The following is a 21,009-nucleotide window of genomic DNA, read 5'->3' on the forward strand; positions in this document are numbered from 1 at the left end:
CTCTGAAAAGAACAACAATAAGTGATATGAGCTAATATTTTGATAAGAATGCAAGCATTCACCAATATAAATAAATTAATATTGAGTATTTTATGATCGTAACATATGATAGGGATTGGATTCGACCAAGATATCAAGAGTACTCCATAGGTCATTTATTTTAGATTTTGGATTAGCCACCATTATGTTGCTTGCCCACAATAGGATAATAACTAACTATATCACATTTTCTGCTTATGATGGGATAATCAATATTGTTATGTTTCCAGCATGTGGCGAGGTAATCAATGATGTTATATTTTTAATTTGTAAAAAGGCAATCGGTGGCATCATGCTTTAGCCCATAGCAAGTAAACCATGTTAATGTGCTAACCTAGAACCCTCATCCCCTCAATCATTTTAAGAGTGCACATGAAATGTACTAAGCTACTTTTGATCAGGACCAACCATAAGAATAGCTCACTTAAGTGTATTATAAGGCAGCAAAATGACATACATTAAAAGGGATAAAAAATGGATTTATCTTAATATTAATTTAATTTTAAAATTGAAATAAATGTATAAATAGAATTTCATTGATGGGTTTCATTCTAAAATAAATTGAGAACTAATATGGATCTTTAAGCAACTTTTTACTTACCATTAAGGAGCTATAAAATATTTCATGAGTACAAACATGCTAATAATTAATATATCACACATATTTGTCTCAAAAAATATTATCTTGTAAGTTCAATTATTATTATTGAGCCAAATAAAAGTTTTCAACAAAAAAAATCTTATTTACATCATTTTTTTAATAATTATATTTATTAAGTCTCGAACAGATATTGACTAGACAAAGAGGTCATGTTATTGAGCTACCGCTGCAATCATTAGGCCAATAATTGGACTAAATTTTTTAAAATAAATAAAACTTAAAAATACAGAAAAAAATATGCATGAATATTAATAGACCCTTAACTTTTAATACTACTAAATTTTATGGATCTATATTATGTGGTATTCTTTAGTTGCAATATAAATAAAAAATAGTATAAATTATCTAGCTTTGTTTAAAATTATATATATATATATATATATATATATATATATATAATTTATTGATATTTTAAATTTTTTGATCGGTAAAGTTTTGAAATATCAAATATTAAAATTAAGTATATATATATTTTTTCACTTTTTAACAAAAGAAAAAATACTGATATTTTTTTTGAAAAGATCTAATTATGAAATATCTTAATTTATATAATATAATATAATATATTATAATATATTTAGTATAATAAATTTTTATATTTCAACTGTAATCCTGGAGATAGAGTCTTTTCAATCACAATTATTTCTCTATCAATGAAATCTACAAACCCGGCATATCTTTTCATCACCAAATACATGGGTGCTGACAGGACATGCGTCACATCCTATCACTGTGGATGGACTTTAAGTCTTTCTGTGAAAATATAGTATTATAAAAATATTCATGAATGATAAACCAAGTTGACATGATTCAGTGATTTGTTCCTCCAATTATAAAAATATCAGCGCAAGTAATTATTTTGTTGAGGTAAACAATTAAAATTTCAAAACTCTGTTTAGTTGGGGATAATTTGGCATCAAAAGCATTATCATTTTTGGTAAAAAAATAAAATGAGATGTTTGATAAAATAAATGATATATCTCATACCTATTTTGGGAGAAAAAATAAAATGGATGATAATTTTATTTCGTACCAAATTATTAAATAGAAATAATTTGAAATTATCACTGCTCGATTCATTTATGGATAAACTAAGCACTGGTTATGACGGATAAATCAGAAAGTCCACGAGGTCAGATTTTTTTAAAAAACTTCATAGAGGGTATGTCCCTAAATTTTTCACTGCTAAGTCCTTCACCAGAGTTCATACCCGGGACTGCGGAGTCTCCCAAAGAGGAAGAAGGCCGGGGGGATCGAGGGTCCGTCTCCATCTCCGTCAAATGGTAAAGAAAATTCTCATCTCTCTCTCTCTGCCCTTGGTCTCTCTCGAGAAGGCTGCGATTATTGCGTATTCTAGGGTTTCGAGATTTCTAGGGTTTTGAGATCTCCCCTTCTTTGATCGAAACATCTCAGGCACCGAAGCCTATATCGAGTCCAGTACCCGTCGCGTGGTATCCGTCGCTGGCCGTGCTGATGCTTTCCATCGGTCTCGTCGTCACCGCTTCCTTCTTCATGTAAGCCATCATTTAGACTCGTCCTGTATATCTTCTTCTCGTGTTGTTCCTTGATAAAATTTGATGAAGATGTCGTTGTTCATCGGGTCTCTGTGAATGCGAAATGTTTTGGATTCAAACCCTTGAAAAGATTGCACCGAATTTGAGTCTTGAATGTCTATTTTTGGGATCTGTGTTTTTCCTTATGAATAATTGATTCTTGTTAGCTATATACAACGCAAATTAGTCATGGTTCCTTGCTGATAACCGTATAATAATTTATTGTAAAGTCTTTAAGCCATTACTCTGTTTCCCATGTGATCTTTACTACTTGGAGTTCCTTGACTTTTATATTCATTGTCGATTTATATGCAAATGCTTGCCTTTAGGGTCTGGTTTGCCTTTTTTTAATTTGAAAGCTTGTTTGGCTGCAATCCATTCAGAAGATCCCAAATAGAACCGCAAGAAGTTTCTTTTGATTCTTTATAATTTATTTTTCCTGCTATGGGTTAAAATTTGTTGTCCTTTTGATACTTTTTCATATTTAAATACTTTTTTGATTTATCTTTCTGGTGTAGGTCAAGAATTTTTTGTATTGGAACTTGGAAAGCGTATGAAAACTGATACATGTATTATTATCGTTGATGGAAGGCTAATATGAAGAGAATTCTTGTTTATAAGCTAGGAACCAAAGTAATGCTATGCCTTTGACTGGAAATATGATTGAAGTTCAGGACAGGATTCATTCTTCTCTTACCAGCGAATTCTGATTGATGTTTTCATCAAATGTATTGAAATATGTGGATCAGTCTGCACTGAGTCTTTAGTTTGGGAACTGGTTGTTTGTCCATGCCGCTCAGAACCTCTATTTCTTTTTTCCTCCTTGGCAATGATAGATGTGTCAAATAAGCAAGTTCTAGGCCACATTATACTAGTACTCTGTTTATCCGTATGTTTTTGGTTGCATGTAGGTTATAACACAACTTTAAACAAATTCGGATTAACAACTCTGAGGACTCGTAACCTATTTGATGGTAGCTCATATGATCTACTTTTATTTTGTGTTATCACAACATTTACTTATCAAAGTTTCATAAATCTTAGCAAAATTTAAGAAGCTACTCTATTGCTGGTGTTTCTTTTATGTTCTATTTTGGTAATCATATGGTAGAATTATTGTTGACTAATTTATTAATGGTTCCCTTGGCATCATTTATTATATTGGTCTGAGCAATTTTATGTATGGTCATTGCTGGTATAGAACCATGTTAAATCATGCTTTTGGAAGAAGGACATGGGTTAACAAGAAATCAGGATCATGATAACTTCTTGGTTAGATAACATAAAGTTATAGATTGGCAATTGTCCTTGTCGTACAATGAAGAAATATTTTTGATCTTGCACATTACTCTTTTTTAGTAGGAAACAATATAGAATAATGACCAAGGAGAAGATGGATTTGATAACACATGGGTTGAATTTTCAGTTTGCGGGTTGCCCTTTGCATTTCAGCCTTTTGCATATTGAGCTGAAATGACATATAGATCTAATATTATTGCAGTAAGTTGAGGTAAGAAGTTGACTTGGTTTCTAACCTTTTGTTAATACCCTTTTGAGATGCAACCTTATGTCGAGAACCTTATGGTCTATGTAAGAAGTTTGATGGCAGTGTATATGGAAGTGCAATTAAAGTATTGCTATTTTATATTTAAAAAAATTATTCAGTGTTCATAATCCTCATTCGACAGTGTCCATCTAATAATTGTTATCAATCAGAAGCCTCCTAGATCTTCAAACTTGTTTGATGGTATACATTGCTTCCTAAGTTTAGCTTTTGTCCATATGGTTGTGGATCGACGCAGTTTCTTTTTTTGGGGAGAACCATGTATATTGTCCAGTTCTAGTAGCTTTGAGTGATCGAGCATCTCCATTTGCGTTATTAGGCCAACAAAGCTTTCTGACTACTTTCTAAGATCTAAATATATAATTATATTTTCATTAATATACTGACCAGTAGCAGCAAGCATCAAAGTTATCCAGTAAATACGTCTTTGCTCTTGGTGGAAATGACTATATCAGAATCTCACTAACATTGATTAGAATTGACTTTATGAACCACCAAGCAAGGTCGTATAATTTATTTTGTAAATTGAAATATGCAAGTCATGGGATAGAGAAGTCATCTTTACTTGTTTTATAAAATCTGATATATTCTTACTCTTCTTCTTTTGATGGTAATGTGATTAAGGATTCATTTCAAGGTATTGCAAATTCTGCAGCATCAAAAGTGCCATGGCTTTGTCTGGAGTTAGACATCTGATCCTTTTGATGTGTGTGTATGTGTGTGTCTGTCCATCTTTCTTGCTAAACATGCCATTAATGATGGGTCTGTGGTGTGAAATTGATGATTAACATTTATGATTAGTTAAAAGTAGAAATTTTTGAGTATCATGAAATAGAGTGATTGATTAGATTAGGGGAGAAAACTAGCATAATGGCCGGGTGATGCCCGGACCTGTTAATTTTGCAAATGCAAAAAAATAGCTACCATAATAATAGATTTCAATATAAAGCAAATTATAAACATAATAATTTAGTTTGCAATTTAATTGGAGCAAATAGAAAAATAAATCAAACATTCAAAGTAATAGTTTAGATCAAAACGAATTGGAACAGTGAAATTATTTAGAAATTAATAATTTATGGTGTTTAGAATATAATATGCCTCGTCTGGCTGAAACAAAGCAGCAGACTGCGAAGCAAGAAGCATTTCACATGGCATAGTAATAATTTGTCTAAAAATATATAAAAAAGTGTGTGACTATAGACATTTTAATATGGCTTAATTATACAAAAAAATACTAAATTTTTGAGGGTTTCAATTTCATCTTGAACTTTCTATTGGCTTGCTGTGATGGGGTTGCCACAAAACAAAGCTTTGAAACATTAAAAAGGAGGCTACATAAGCAGGCTATATGACATAACATGACAACTCCATCATGATAGGCTAACGGAAATTATAATCAGGATCTGAATTGAACCAATTTGAAAGTTGGATGATCTAATTACACTAAATAAAAATTCAAGATGAAATTAAAATCCTTAAACCAATCTATATATATTTCGCATTCTCAGTCCTCTTCTTTGATTACCCAACAAATAAATAATCAATTGCAGATCTCTTTATGGTTCATCTAGAAAATCCAATTGCAATTTCAATTTTCGGGGGAGATGCTCGTCTTTAGGGTGTTTCTAGGCATATATGATATCTCCAAAGTGCAGAATTTTGTTTATACATGGGTGAAACCTATCCATTGCCAGCAAATCTCTTGACAATTAGATTCTTCATCTTGAATTAAGCACCAAACTAAGGTTGTTTTAGGACATGGATGTTAAAATGTTGAATAAGTTCTTCTTCACGAGCCAGAAAAGAACAGTATTTATAGTGGGCACACAATTTGGAAAGGAGCCTGTTTATTAAAGTTTATTATGTTTTTTCAATGATTTCTAGCAAATATGCATGCATGCATGCATATATAAATCATACTAATCAAAGCAAGATTTGCCGTATGAGTTAGTCTTGATGCATACCAACCATATCGGATGGTATCGAATCAAACACTCAGTATGTTGAACCGGATATCATTTTGGGCATACCAACAGAATGATACGATGGTACTGATATGAGGTTAGGTTTTTTTCAGCATGTAAAGATTGGCATTTGCTAGGCATGTATTCATTGTAACCATCCAGATTTGTAAGCTTGTTAAATGCATAACACTTGGGGGCTGCTTGGTTTTTAGACATATCTAAGATATACTTGCACTAAACCTGATATGGAGCAAGTCTTTTTGAAACACTTGTTTCGTTGTGTTTCATAGAACCTGTTTTAGAAAAACAGGCATGGTACAAAATCTGAAAAATGGGTGTGAAGAAAATTAGGTTTTTGTGTGGTTTTATAAAAGCTTGCTCTACGTAACAGCATGTTTTGTAACTATCTGGTTAGTAAACTTTAGTAACAGCCAAGTAGCTTTTTAAATAGTGTTCCAATGCTAAAGACTGCTCAATCAATTGTGCCAATATCTTGATAAATCTCAAATCCAATTCATGAATAGCGAGTTTCGATTAATCATATCAAAAAAAATAAGTGATCAAAAAACGTTTTGCCCAAGAGAATCTAAGAAAGAGTATACCTCTTCAACTACCAAACCTGTTTTAGAAAAACTAGCATGGCACAAAATCTGAAAAAAGGGTTTGCAGAAAATTAGATTTTTGTGTGGTTTTATAAAAGCCTGCTCTACATAACAGCATGTTTTGTAACTATCTGATTTAGTAAGACCTATTGATTTTGTAAATGCAAAAAAATAGCCATCACAATAATAGATTTCAACATAAAGTAAGCTATAAACATAATAATTTAGTTTGTAATTCAATTGGAGTAAACAAAAAAATAAATGAAATATTCAAAGTAATAGTTTAGATCAAAATGAACTGGAACAATGAAATTGTTTAGAAATTAGTAATTTATGGTATTTAGAATGTTGTAGGTATGGTGAACTATGGAGCATAATCTTAGGATCTTAGCATATAATACTTTATTTATGGTTGTTTAATTGCTCCCTTCAATTCTGCATTTCAAGTAATCTCTAACATGGCGTGTAGACCAAACAATTGAGAATATGATCACGTGGAATATAGTACCAAAAATTTTTCTTTGCTCTTGTAAAATACTGCCTAAGTTCGAATAACTTGTGGCAAGAAAATCTGAATAATTTTCACTGAGTCCATCACTATCAGCAACACATAATATATTTTTTGGATGTTGAATGCCTCAAACCAAAAACAGAAAAAATCAAGTTTTTTCTAAGCCAACAAAGTTTAGATGAATATAAAATATTAAAAATATAAAAGACGAACAAGAAATTAAGAAAATGATAAAACATAAAATAATCCTTCTATTTTTGTATGAACTCAAATAATTACAACCTGCTGAAGAACAAAGAAATTAATTCACAATATATATTACCCTTATCTTCTGCGTGACTTCCATTGGATCCTTTCAACAGATTGATGTGAGCCTCTATCGCATGCCTAAACTAAAACCTCCTCCGCCTAGGGATTACATGACCAGCAACAGCCACCACCACCTCCTCGCAGGCAAATCAAACATCAACACAGTAGTATCTCGAGTGTTGGAGAAACAAACAACCCCCATCCGAGCTACGGTCCAGAAATGATCGAGTCTACGACCTCCAAATATTCTGAAAAATCCATCAGGCATGAAATAGAGCAACCTCCATTCTTTCTTTGGCAAATCGAGCTCCCAGATCCCAACCCTAGCAATGCATCCCACTTCTTTCACACCTCCAACCAAGAGCAATCTATCTTCAGAATCCAAGATATGGGAACAAACAACCAGTGGCATCGCCACGTCTATGAGGTTCCAATCATTGCCGATCGGATCAAAGGTCAATAGATGATCAGGCCCTTGGCTGAGGATGAATAGTAGGCCATCCAAGAACACAACGTTTCCAAGAATTTCCAAGAATGACAAATAAGCCAGGAAAGGGGTCCTTGACCTCCCATCGCTCGGAACGAGAGTCGAAGATCTGGGAGTAGATGCGATCACCGGTGCTGACGGTGATGTTCTTGTAATGGGCAGGAGGGAATTCATTGATGGAGATCATGTGGCGCCATGTTGGGCTCCAGAGCCTCCGCATCCTCTTTGTGTCCAACAATTGAAAGAGGAGCTTCTCCAGCATCCCCTAGATCTTCGATGTTACCTCCGGATCACCCGATCCATGGCCTCCGCATCCTCTCTGTCTCCGACAATTGAAAGAGGAGCTCCTCTAGCATCCCCTAGATCTCCGATGTCGCCTACGGATTGCCCAATCCATGGCTACCGAATCCTAGCTGTGTCCTGTGCTGGCTCATGGCGCAGCGAGGAGAAGCTCCTCCAGCATCCCCCAGATCTCCTACGTCGCCTCGGTGCCGCAGTCCATCACCGCTTCCCGACTCCTTGTCTCGTGCCGGCTCACGGCGCATGCGAGGAGAAGCTCCTTCAGCATCCCCTGGATCTCCGACGTCGCCTCAGTGTCGCAGCCCATCACCGCCGCGGAAACCCCAGCTTGAGCCCTAGCCTCCCACCCAATCGAGACTCCCAAAAACGGGAAAAAGAAGGGAAATACCCAACACAAAACCCCAGCCATTGCCTAAGCTTCCCTTACGGCCGCTTCTAACCTCCCACCCGATCGAGCCTCCTCAATCGCCACGTGATACATAGAAAAAGTACTCTAAAATCCTATGTGTCAACACAAAATACTACCTCTAAACCCATGATGTATTGCTTTACTATTATTATATAGATGCTTGTGGCTGAATCTCTAGCGAGCTGTTATTTTATGAATTTGTAAATGGGTTGAGAAGTTGGTTTTGGCTTGATATCTGGTGCTATACCGGCCTTTGTTTATAATTTTTTTTTCAGTTTTTACATATTAATAGGGCTAATGAAAGTTTTGCTTTGTAATATTGCTATTTTGGGATTTCCTTCAGCTGTCAGATATTGATCTTTGGAGTGGAGATTCTTTACTGTATTGGCTTTCTCAATGCTCTGTTTAAATGCTTAATCAAAACTTAGTGGAAGGATAATAGGGCATTGAAATGGAATTCTGTGGATCAACTTTAGTCACCTTTCACAAAGCCTCCTTGTTAAAGTTATGTTTTGCCACCCTGAATGCAGACTTATATGCTGCATATATGGTCTACTTCCTTGTTTGGCTCCTATAGGGTAATAGGTTTCTCACATATGAGATATATAGATAAACGATTTGATGTTTCTTTTCTACATGATTTGCCGCTTTGGTTTACTTGAAGAGAAGTCCGGAATACATCTTTTGTAGTCCTCTCACCTGCAATTGGTAAGGGGCAAAGTTTTTTGATTGTGAAAACAATTTACTTCTTTTTTATGTAGGGAATCTTGCTTTGGAAACCTCAGGTCATGTAGATCTCTTTGGACATTTTATTTAGGCAAATGTTTCCACTACGGATTTCTATCATTACTCCGGTTAAAAGGAAACATTATGGACCTGAATTTTTTCTTTTTTTTTTTTCCAAGAGAGCTTTTTCTAAGAGGTTAAAAAACTCTGCTTGCTTGTCTGGGTCACCTGTATGGTCAATCTTTGACTTAAGACTCCTTTTAGCTGTGACTGGTTCTTGATAAATCTCAAAGCAGCTTGATTAAGTGTTTCATGTATCTCTACTCTTCTCCATAAATATTTAATTATTAAATGAAACCTTTTATATTTTTTATTGTTTTTGGCCTTCTGTTTGATCAAGCTTCATTTTTATTAGAATTTGGGTTGTATGTTCTCTTCCCCCTGCAAGAAATGTATTTAAAAGAAAAAAAAAAGAGAAAAAGGTTATGTCAAAATTTTTCAGTCCAACAATGCTGCATTTAGATGGTACTTAAGTAAGGATGGATAAGTACAACTTGGTGTTTTTTTGCCTGTGACTATGTGAGAAACAATTGGATTTCTATTTCATTGTATCATAACTGTTTAATTAAATTAAGCTTCTTCAAACAGTAAAGATCTTAGAGAGTAGAAGCAATTCTGCTCTTTAGAATTAGTGTGTAAATGAAACTGTGTTAACAACTTCAAATGATGATACTTTAGTAGGTCAGTTCTCATTCCCCCTTTAGGTTAAATGAAGTCCTGCCAATCATTAATTTAATGTGGCCAAGCAGTCTAAATTTGATGCTGACTTTTGACTTCTTAGGAAGAAGCTATTGTCCTAGATGAAGGAAAGAGGAGATTAAGATTGATGTTTGAAGTACAACTAACGGAAAAGAAATGAGAAAAGGGACCTAAACTAGCTTGGCCAAGTGCATGAAGAACATGGCAAATGCAATAACAGCATCAAAATTATGTAGCCCAAGGTGATGGATGCAATGTTAAGGATGTAAGTGGAGTAGGGCTTGAAGAATTTTTGGAATTTGTTGCAATTGGATCAGATATAAATGTGTTAAGCATGGTGATGAGTTTAGGGTTCATTGGTGGATCTAATAATAAAACTATAAAGCAAAAAGTGAATTACTTGTCAATTTTTCTGAAGCATAATGTTTAAATGGTTAAGCGGATGCCAGGGTCTGAAAAGTTTATGTTGTTTGATGAAAATTAGTGATGCATAAAAGGTTTGATTAAGTTTCTGAGAGACGCATTTGAATACCTATTTCTTATTTGAAGAAAAGAAAGAAAAAAGGTAGAAGAGAAAAGATGCAAATGTGCTTGTGAAGTTGTGAGTCCACGTGAAGGAAAAGGAATAATGTGGGAATCAAGTCTGAATTACTAAATTTAATTCAAATCTTGAATTGAAGGGCTGCAGCTGCATCATGAGTCTTTGAGGGATGTATATAAATAATAAAGAAGATATTAACATCCTTACTAAGTGTTTGGTCACCATTGGAACTTGAATATATGCTTCACTGTTCGTAAATAAAATACTAGTCAAGTTAATCAGAACCAATACTTCCAACAGTTACTAAAAAAGGGAAAATAGAACTTGGAGCTAACTTGTGTTTTGGTCTTAGATTCCCTATCAACTCTCTTTGTTCGTGAACAACTTCCCACTTGCCTAAAGTTTGCCTGACCAAGAATATGACACCACTTTAGGGGGTTGATGTTTGGTGGAACCGGTCTAAAAACATGTCTAAATTTTGAGTAATTATACCTTAAATCATGTCTTATTACTTCAGGGGGTTCATTATACAGACTGCTAGGTATTGAAATTTGAGGTATTTCTGGTTGATTAGTTGCTAACACAAGATTCACTACCTTTCACCTGAAGTAGACAAAATAATAGAAGACAAGGCTACATCAAACCTCCTCCTAGTTATTAAAACATCTATTTTTTTTTTTTTTAAATTTGTGATCATTTTGTAATTGAGTCTATCAAACAAGAAGATCTCAACAATATTAACTAGTTACTCAAAAATAACTAGTGTAAACAATGACACTTGTACATTTACGTTGCTTTGATAAAGAAGGATGTTGTATGCCATTTGGCTTATTGACTTAATTTGTGCTCTAGAAGTAACAAAACTGCCTATGTAAAAAATTATCATCTTTCTCCTTTGTCTAGACTTTATTGGTTTAACGTCATTTGTAGAATCACAGCATGGTTGCATGAGCTTAAACTATAAGCAGGAAGGTGGAACGTCCTGCACACCAATTGCTCTGATAGGTTTCATCGTAGAAGCCTGGCTTGTCTAAGTTTGCATTGGCTAAGAACATAGCATCAATTTCTTGAGGTTCGAATCTTGACAGCTGATTTAAATCAGCTTGATCTTTTCTGGTAGTGTTCTCAAGTTAGAGTTTTGCTTTATAGGTGACTACATATTTGATTTGAAGAGGCAGGGGTGGCAATTGGTTGGATCAGGTTGACCTCCAGTATCATGCTCCATTATCATTTAAACTAATGTTCTCTAATATTGGCTCATTCGTACCTGTCTCTTTGACTTGGTCAGGTAAACATCAAGTCCTGTATGGCCTGAAATGGACCTGCCATACACTAAGTATCTTTTTGGCTTGCTGGCTGTTGACCTGAATCTGACTTTTGAGAGAGATAAAGGGGAACTAGGAGTAAACACCGCCTTCTCTTTGTTGACTGTCAATAAATGGTTGACTGCACCAGCCACAATTACATTCTCCCCCACCTTCTTAGCAGCCTTTGTTCAGCATTGGCTCACCCTCTAGTGCAATCTCACCTTCCTATCAATCCTCATGCAGCATGAACCCTCTTGTTGGACCTTGTATTTGTGACAAGCTTGCCTTCCCTTGGTTGTCAGATGTTCAGTAGATCTGATGTTGCTGCCCTTCATTGTTGCACCCTGCCTACTCAGTGATCTCGGCACTGAAGTAACTTGGTTTTGCCATCCTTGAGAAAAGGAAGAGGAGAGAGTATGGGTAGGAGGAAGACCCCAGATCTTATCGAGGAAGGGGAAAAAGGTTAAATTTGGGTTTTAAATAATACATATGATGATACTATTTTATGAATGGAAATATGTTGCATACTGACTTTTCCAATCCAATTTGATCTGCTAGTTGGTTAGTTTTGTTTGACTTGTACCCAAGTTGTGGAGTGAAAGGGTCAGGTTAAACAATTTGGTTCTATATTGTTTTGGTTCAGGTAGATGGGATTTGGATTCAAATTACCATGCTTAGAAAAATGCTTGGATGATGATGATGGTGATGATAATGGGGATGTTTTCATTTGTTAACAAAAGGATTAAAGTAACCCTAAGATCTTGAGTCCTAAGTATTTGTATGTTATCATCAAGTTAAAGGTCATCATATTTCTCGGGATAGAAAAGGTCTGGGTGGATCTCAATGTCTATGCTACAACTGCCATATTTGTGGAAAAGCGACATCTAGATAGGATACATGCAAAGGAGAGATTTTTAATTAGAATCAGAACCACCTAAATATGAAATGGTGTTTATACAACTACTTCTTGGCCATAAGAATTGGTGGTAGGAGACCGATTGGAGACTTTCTTATGTTGGTCCATGTTCTTTTGTTGGCTCTGTGTATCTAGCAGCTCTCCAGCTATAAGGATTGTGGCAATGGAATCCACCACCTTGGTCTGACCATCCTTGAGAGGAGGGAGAGGCGAGATAGATAGGAAGGAGACTTTGGCTTTTATTTTGGAAGTTAAAGAGGATTGAAGTTGGGTTTTAATCATGTATATGATAATGTATTTACTAGCATAAATGTGTTAAATGGTGTTTACTTTTATAATCTGAACTTGACCCACCAGTTGATTGCACTTGTTTGACTTGTATTCGACTCATGGAGACAATTGGTTGGGTTAAAAGGTTGGATCTGGGTTGTTTTAGTTCCAGCAAACCTGTTTCGGTTCCAGTAATATTATCATTTATTACTAAAAGGGTTGAGGTAACTTGAAGTTCTTTAGTCACAAGGATTCATGCGTTATTGTCAAGTTAAAGGTCGTCATATTTTTCAAGACCAATACGAGATAGAAAAGGTGCAGGTATATTTAAACCTCTACCATGTAGGTGCCAAATTTACGGAAAAAGCATTGCCAAAGCTGAGCTTTTATACCCAAAATACATATGCAAGAGAAAGGTTTTTGATTGCCTTTAGGACCACCTTAATTCAAGTTGTTTATTTATCTACTTGGCTATAATAAGAAGAATCGGTGGTTACAGAGTGGCTGGAGACTTTCTTATGCGTGTATATATTCTTCGTTTGGATTTCATGTATGTTGCATCCTGCCAACTAAGTGCAGTCGACGGTGAAGCCTGTATCATCATTTGGAGGTGAGAGGGGGGATGGGTAAGAGGGGAGACTTTGGATCTTATAGGGGAAGAAGCATTGGAATTTGGGTTTTATGTCATATATATGATAAATAATTTACTAATATAAAGTATGTTAAAATGTGCTGACTCTTCCAGCCCGAATCTGGCCCTGTAATTGGCGAGGTTCATTTCACTTTAAGTAATTCGTGCAATTAATTGGTTGGTTCCACCTTGTTTTTGCTTTGGGTAAATGTTTTTGGGATCCAAATTGCCACTCATAGAAAGAGGCTTGGATGATGATGGTGATGACAATGAGGATGTTTACATTTATTACTGATATGGTAAAGTTAAACTCAAGATCTTGAGTCATAAGTTTTTACTATTTCTAGGTTAAAGGTCATCATGTTTCTTTTGGACCAAAATGAGATAGAAAAGGTCTTTGCTAGATTTAAATCCTTGTCTTGTAAGTGCCATATTTTATATAAACGCCACATTCAAATACAGGTCACACCCAAAACATATATGCAGAAGGAGAGGTCTTTCATCATAAATTTTGAACCACTGAAGGATGTAGGTGTTTATTGAATTACTTCTTGACCATAATAATAATTTGTGGCTGAAGAGTGTTTGGAGATCTTACATTTAAGAATCATTGCAGACCTCATTCTATTTGTCCATGCTCGTTGTTTGGATTTGTGTATGCAGCACCTTGTCTACACACAAATTCTAGAAAGCCATCCTGCTTTAATCTCAAGATTCTACCTTGCATCATCTAATAAGGAGTCTGGAATTCTCTTGCATGCTAGCTGTATAGCACGTCAATGTTACTCCAATGACCAAGATCTGTTGGAGATGATATACAACAACCATTTTATAGATTCGCTAGTGTCTGTTGCTTATCCATGTGATACACTAGTCATCAACAAATTACTGAGCGAGGCCTTATTTTGAATACCACATTTGATTGGTATTTAGTATGTAGATTTACTTTACATCACAAAAATAAAAGTTAAAAGGTGAATGGTTAAGCGCTTAAAACTGGTTAGGCCAATTGGAAATCAAGCATTTAAGTGTCATTGGCTTAAGGAGCAGGCCGATGGATGGCACAGCATGTTCCATGCTATGCTGAAATGGGAAGGACAAAGCTTAATAGTTGCTTGCTGACCCAATGCTAGGTGCTAACACTCACCCAAGACTTGAAACCATGTCAGAAAGTAGTTTTCACAATTAATTCTCGCGCACCATATATTTCTTTAACATGTCTGCTGTGTAGGCACACAATCATGTCAACATGTTCAACTGGCCAACTTCATTTAAACTGGTTCATGACCTATAAGCAACTTGCACTATTTGTATTTATCATGATTTGGACTCTAAACCCTCTTTCTCTTCATTCCCCTTCCCCCCTCTCTCTCTTTTTCACACACACCCACACACACACACACACACACACACACACAGAGTTTGCCTTCATGCTCATGCTCTCACACTCATGTGCATAATACTTGCTAATGTCAATTTGGACATGGATGTGCTGATCATGCTAATTAATATCAATCTGTATCTTCAGTAATTGTAAGACTCAGTCACAATTTGCTAATTAGTTAACCCCCGAACCCTCAAAAAACCCTGTCCATCCAGGCACACTGTTTCCATGCATGCGCATGCTCTGACATGCACAACCGATGCTAATATTGTTACTTTCAACAGGGTACTCTGATCATGCTAATTACGTCAATATATTTCTTCGGTAATTGAATCATACTATATTGTATGTGACCTGTCTATATTTGTTTTCGTCCCACCGGATCTGATTTATATATATCCTTGTTCCCAGTCTTGGGTTTAGCCTATCTGCATGGGACAAACAGTTTCATGACCTGATGAAATTTACTATATTTAAAAAACTTAAATGATATTTTTTTGCTAATTGATCTAGAAATATTAGAAGAAAATATTTGGGTCACGAGTCTTGAAGGGAGAAAGGCCAAATATTATGAATGTAAGTGGTGTAAAGTTCAGTGAAGAAGAATATTGGAATGAGTGGCTGAAAAAAGTTGATTAAATTAAGAAAATGCTATGCAGGTTATTATTTTAGTGATGGCATCTACTCCAGGCATTTTTAACTCTTGCATGAGGTTTCCTCGAATTCATTCATTTCATTGGGGTTGCATATTTGAGTGCAACAATTCAAATTAATTTTTGTTGCGCCTCTTCAGATATTGCATTGCTGATTGAAAGTTATACTAGGGTTATTTAGGGATTTTTGTTTGCATCTATATTCATGTATATCCTTTCAGAAGAAATCTGTATATATTTGCTGACCATCTATCTCTATTAGCTTCGATTGAGTTAATCATGGCCTTTGTGAGTTAAAAATGAACCCATGATGCAAAATGGTGGTATTGCTATTGAGCTAAACTGTTGAGCTGAACTGGAGAGTAAATTAACGTCTCCTACATATGTCCCGGACCCTTAATGAGAAAGAGACTCGTTAGGGGTTCACGCAAACCTTGCTCATTATTGTTGTTGGTGTTGGTGGACACCAGAAGCGGGTTTGAAACATCAGCAGTGGCTTCCCCTTCTGCAACTGGAGCCTCAACTGGACCTACCAGAACAAATGTTCACCACCGTACAGAGAGGGTAAGCTGCCATTGATAGGAGAAATTTTTTTCTCATTAAGAATCTAGGGCGCTTGTAGGAAAATTATTCTCTCTCCTGTTAGGCTCAATTGTCAAATTCAGGTGAAATTGTCATTTTGTATCATGGGTTCATCTTTTAGCTTATAACGTGTATCTTCATTGAAGTCAATTGCGGCAGATGGTGAGGGGAGTATATGCAAGTTTGTCATCTCTGTAGGGACAATTTCAAATTTTGCAGGAATATAATGCAAAATCCCTTTCATTTGTTACACCTACTGGTGTTGAAGAGGTCATTTTTTTAAATTTTAATTTTTTAATGGTTGAGGTTATGGCCCAGCTTTTAACCTGATGTTCCACTGAAATATAATAATCTGCTAGTTTCAGATTGAAGTGTCTCTTTACAAATTCGAATAAAGAGGAAAAATATAAAAATTGATTAAAATTGTGTCTGGATGATATTTATTTCACGTGAACCTCTTTTGCTTTTCTGTTGTGGGAGTGGAAAGCCTTGAGTTGTCTGATTTTTCTGTATTTTGGAGCACTGAAGGGGAAGCATTTTGTATGAGAAGTAATGTTTCAGAATGATAAATACTGGAGCTATCGCTTTGGCATTATCTTGCTTTTGCTCTCGTTGATCACTCGCCTTTATTGCAATTTTGGGAGGCGCATGTCCGTGAACCCATATCTTGACCCATCACTTAGTTTCGTTGTGAATCCCCCCATTCTTCACAAAATGGAATATTTCTATTGCTAGAGGATTTCATTTTTCTCTTGCTAAAATTTTGCTTGCTGCAGCTACGAAGCTACTTCATCCAGACGGAACCGTAGTCTATCAAAGGAGATCACGACTGGAGCCGTGGCATCTGTTTTCTTGGTAATGGACTTGCTATCTACCTGCAAGCTTCATAAGTTTGTTGATACCTGCAAATTTATTTTGATTTATATTTTTCAGGGTTTTGGATCTCTGTTCTTGCTCCTTGCAACTGGTGTCTATGTTTAATCTTAGAATTGCCCAAAAAATATTTTGATTATTCATCATACTAGTTGTGCCAATGCGTGCTATATGGAACTTGGAACTCCCTTGTGGACCCGGACCTGAAATGCAGGACGCTGCAGCACTGGTGAATCGGGATTTTTGTTTCAATATTTAGACCTATGGTAGGTGTAGTATTTTGCTGCATGATTTGATACTCCTGTTGTATTTTGTTACCTTATAACGTGGCGGTGTGATGAGTACGTAGCAAAAGCTATATGGCGTAGAAAGATGATTTTCTCCAGTGATTCTCAAGCTCGCTCACCCAAATGAACCGAAAGAATTTTGATTTTTGATGAAGTTCAGACCCATTAACTAGTTACATTGCACATGCTTTTGATGGCTTGCTGGTTGTTAGTTTGATTTGACGGAACCTCAACGGAGATTCCGTCTAAGGTACGATAGTATTGCTGTGGGAGCTAGTATCAGCAAAGCATCTCGTTGAGATTCGGTGTAAGGTACGATGGTATTGCTGTGGGAGCTAGTGTCGTCAGCAAAACATCTCGTGTCATGACAGACATGTCACATTACTCACATTGGTTGAGGTTCCGTCTAAGGTACGATAGCATTGCTGTGGGAGCCAGTGTCAGCAAAACATCTCGTGTCATGCGGACGTCATATTTTTTACGCTGGAAAAATTGTGCTCTAAATCTATTTTTAATCACTTTGCTAGAGCGTGTTTGCAGACATTATTCACGACAGAACTGTAAGGTACAGTGAGAAAATAGAAAATGCATCAGAAAGTGGATGTATTGGCTATTCATTTGGTGCAGGTCCGTTCTAGCTTCAGCTAGTGGTGATAGAAGCACAGCTCATGTTCTGATAATCTCTCTGGCTACAATGGGCTATGGCATGATACCTCTTTACCAAGCTATTTACCAGTGCTAGAGAGTTGCAGTAGACTGAAAGAGTGTTAAAAGGCAGGAAGGATAAGAAAGCTTGCAGGACTTGGAAACATGGCAAATTAATTGTAAGCAGCATCTGTAACTATGTATTTAAAAATTTACAGCCTGATCAGATAAAACAAAGATATATACATACACTCAGATAAAACAAAGATACACACACACACATATATATATATATTCTGGCACAGAATGGCATGTGCCATGCAGCCTATCCCTATTGCCAACAAAACTTTAACTAAATCCTTGTTTCGGACAATCATACTGTATCATGCAGTATCATGAATTGAAATATTTAAGGAACTGAGATATTTATGCATAAATATTCCTAGGGTTGGAAGTGGGCTCGGGCCGGTTTGAAGCCCATCAGATCGGCCCGACTTCGGGTCGGGCTTTGGGCTAGGTCCGTACAGCTCAGGCCAGATTTTGGGCTGAATTTTAGAGTCCATTTATCTTTCGGACCGGGTTCGGGTATACTTTTGGTCCGGGCCCGGTCTGAAGTTCAGCTCATATTTTTGGCCCGAAGCCGGTCCGAATCCAGTCCGTATTATTCCAGCCCAAAATTCCAGCCCGTACCCAGCCCATTAATCCATACTCGATTTTCCCTTAAATTTTTTAAGTTTTTTGGTTAACTCTTCGACTCTTCGTCTTCGGTCTTCCGACTCTTCCCAAGAATCCAAAATTTTCGTCTTCTTCATCGCTGACAAGGGTATCTCGTCTTCTTGCATCGTCTACAACAGTGTCTCGCCGACAAGGCCATCGATGTTCGTCGAACTTTCAGGTGGCCTTCATTGTCTTCCGACTCCCATCTTCCACTAAAAAATAGAGACGGACGGCGACGCTCAGGCGGAGAGATCCCTCATCATCCTCCATCTTCCGATTTTTCTCCATCACCAACTCCAAGATTTCGTCTTCCCTATCTTTCGATTTTTCTCCATCTTTTAATTTTAATTTTTTATTTTTTTAAAGATAGGATAGGGTTCTTGGATTCTCATGTGATGTTCACGTTTAGAACTTAACTGTTGCTTGAAAATATCATCATTTAGTTTGCATTCAGATTTTGGGTCGAGTATTCAGATTTTTTGTTTCATCTTTTAGTTTGCATCTAGACCTAGTTCTGTTGACTGTTATCAAGAATATGAAAATGTGGTGGACTGTTTGCTAAATTAGCCGATAGAGTTGGTAGGGATCAATTCACACAGAGAAGAATTGGACCTGAAAAATTCTTAGGAGAGGCTTTAGTGGATCTGTTGGCGAGATGACTGGCTTCTATGTCCTTATCTGTAATAGGAGAATATCATCTTTCCTGGCTTTTGCTTTAACTTTCGATTGTCCGTTTACATGTTCAGGATTTATAGATGTTTCAATCTGTTGTTGAATAATTTTTACATCTTTCCTGACTTGTTTAATGCTGGGCGTATTATTGAGAATTATTTTTACTCTTGGATGGCATTAGAAATTATTCGAGCAATACCCATATTTGGACGGTATTGGGAAGAAAAGAGATTCTACTAATTAGAGGTAATTTTAGGATCATAAAATTTATAGAAGTGCTGGATATGGTGGCCTTCGTGGCTCTGTCAAATTGGCTAGCCTTTAGTATTGCTATTTTTATTTTATTTATTTATTTTTTTAACAATTACAATGGTTGTTCATTTCACCTGAACTTTGGATAAAAAAGATTGATTTTTGGGTAGATTGGAGGGTCAGCCTATGGATATAAAAAATTAAGAAGCCATAGAATGCAAGTGAGGTAGGACTGGGTGAGCTATTCATTGCTATTTTGAATTATAAGCAAATGATCTATCCTATTGAAGAATAATGATTGTTACATTTGCTATGAGAGTTCATCATAGGAAATCACTAGATCATTGTCAATGCTATATGAGAATCTAAAGTAATGTTACATTTACCCACAAATTTTTATTTTTTGTTGAAATCCTCATTATGTTTCAATGTTTCATCTAATCTTTTAGATTTTTGACTGATATCAGGCGCCATAAATTTTATATTCTCTTTTAGCCACGTGCTGCTATAGTGGTATAAAGTATTGGTTGATCGGTTTATAATGCTTTTTCTATTGGATTTTCTATTTTAATAGTTTTTGATTTATACTGTAATTTGATATTAAGTGGTTCTTTTGAGTAATTTATAACATTATTTATGCAAATTGTTGTACTGATGTCTGAATCTAAAATGGGTGAAAATGAGACTGTGTAACATATAAGGAACGAAGGTGACAAAAATGAAGATAATTCTGAAATTGATTGTGACAAAAATTCTAAGAAAAGATCTTGGGTATGGACTCATTTTATCGAGGAAAAAAAATTTGATGGATCAATAGCTATATGCAAATATTGTAAAAAGGCATTAAGTGGTAGTACGAAAGGAGGAACAAGTCATCTTAAACGGCATCTTGAAAATGTTTGCAAGACATATCAAAAGAATCCAGTTAATCAAATGTTGATAGTAGCAAGTTCAAAAGATTCGGTGAAGTCTTTTAAATTCAATCAAGAAGAGAGCAGAAAATTGCTTGCAAAATTTATCATATGTGCCGAACTTCCATTTCGTGTTATTGAGCATCATGTTTTTTCAGATTTTATGAGATATGTTCAGCCGTTATTTAATATTATTGATCGTAAGACAGTAAGAAATGACTGTATAGCTTTATACCAAGCAGAAAGGAAAAAATTATTTGATACATTTAAGAAATTAAGTTCTCGCGTTAGTTTCACTACTGATATTTGGACATCAAATCAGAAAATTGGTTATATTTCTCTCACGGCACATTATATTGATTCTGACTTTATTCTGCATAAGAAGATAATTAATTTTAAGAAACTACCATACCCTCATACAAGTTTTGCAATCGAAGATGCTATTGGAAAGTGTCTTCTTGAATGGGAACTAGATTCTAAA

General features: G+C 35.7%; 1 protein-coding gene and 1 pseudogene across 1 annotated transcript; one reads left to right on the forward strand and one right to left on the reverse strand.

Moving 5' to 3' along the window:
* The first annotated feature begins 1,825 nt into the window (after positions 1–1,825).
* LOC105047979 (uncharacterized) lies at positions 1,826–17,507 on the forward strand. The gene is made up of 4 exons (XM_010927144.4): positions 1,826–1,983; positions 2,114–2,214; positions 16,948–17,026; positions 17,105–17,507. The coding sequence occupies exons 1-4, from the start codon at positions 1,981–1,983 to the stop codon at positions 17,150–17,152; spliced, it is 231 nt and encodes a 76-aa protein (XP_010925446.1). The 5' UTR covers positions 1,826–1,980; the 3' UTR covers positions 17,153–17,507.
* On the reverse strand, positions 6,019–7,955 carry LOC140859138 (F-box/kelch-repeat protein At5g15710-like; annotated as a pseudogene).
* Positions 17,508–21,009: the final 3,502 nt, after the last annotated feature.

This window comes from Elaeis guineensis, chromosome 7, assembly GCF_000442705.2.
Source record: "Elaeis guineensis isolate ETL-2024a chromosome 7, EG11, whole genome shotgun sequence".
Taxonomy (NCBI): domain Eukaryota; kingdom Viridiplantae; phylum Streptophyta; class Magnoliopsida; order Arecales; family Arecaceae; genus Elaeis; species Elaeis guineensis.

Excerpts from the sequence above, each read along its gene's own strand:
- LOC105047979 (XM_010927144.4), top strand. Across the intron at positions 2,215-16,947 it reads GTCACCGCTTCCTTCTTCAT|CTACGAAGCTACTTCATCCA; the intron begins GTAAGCCATCAT and ends TGCTTGCTGCAG. Across the intron at positions 17,027-17,104 it reads CCGTGGCATCTGTTTTCTTG|GGTTTTGGATCTCTGTTCTT; the intron begins GTAATGGACTTG and ends TATATTTTTCAG.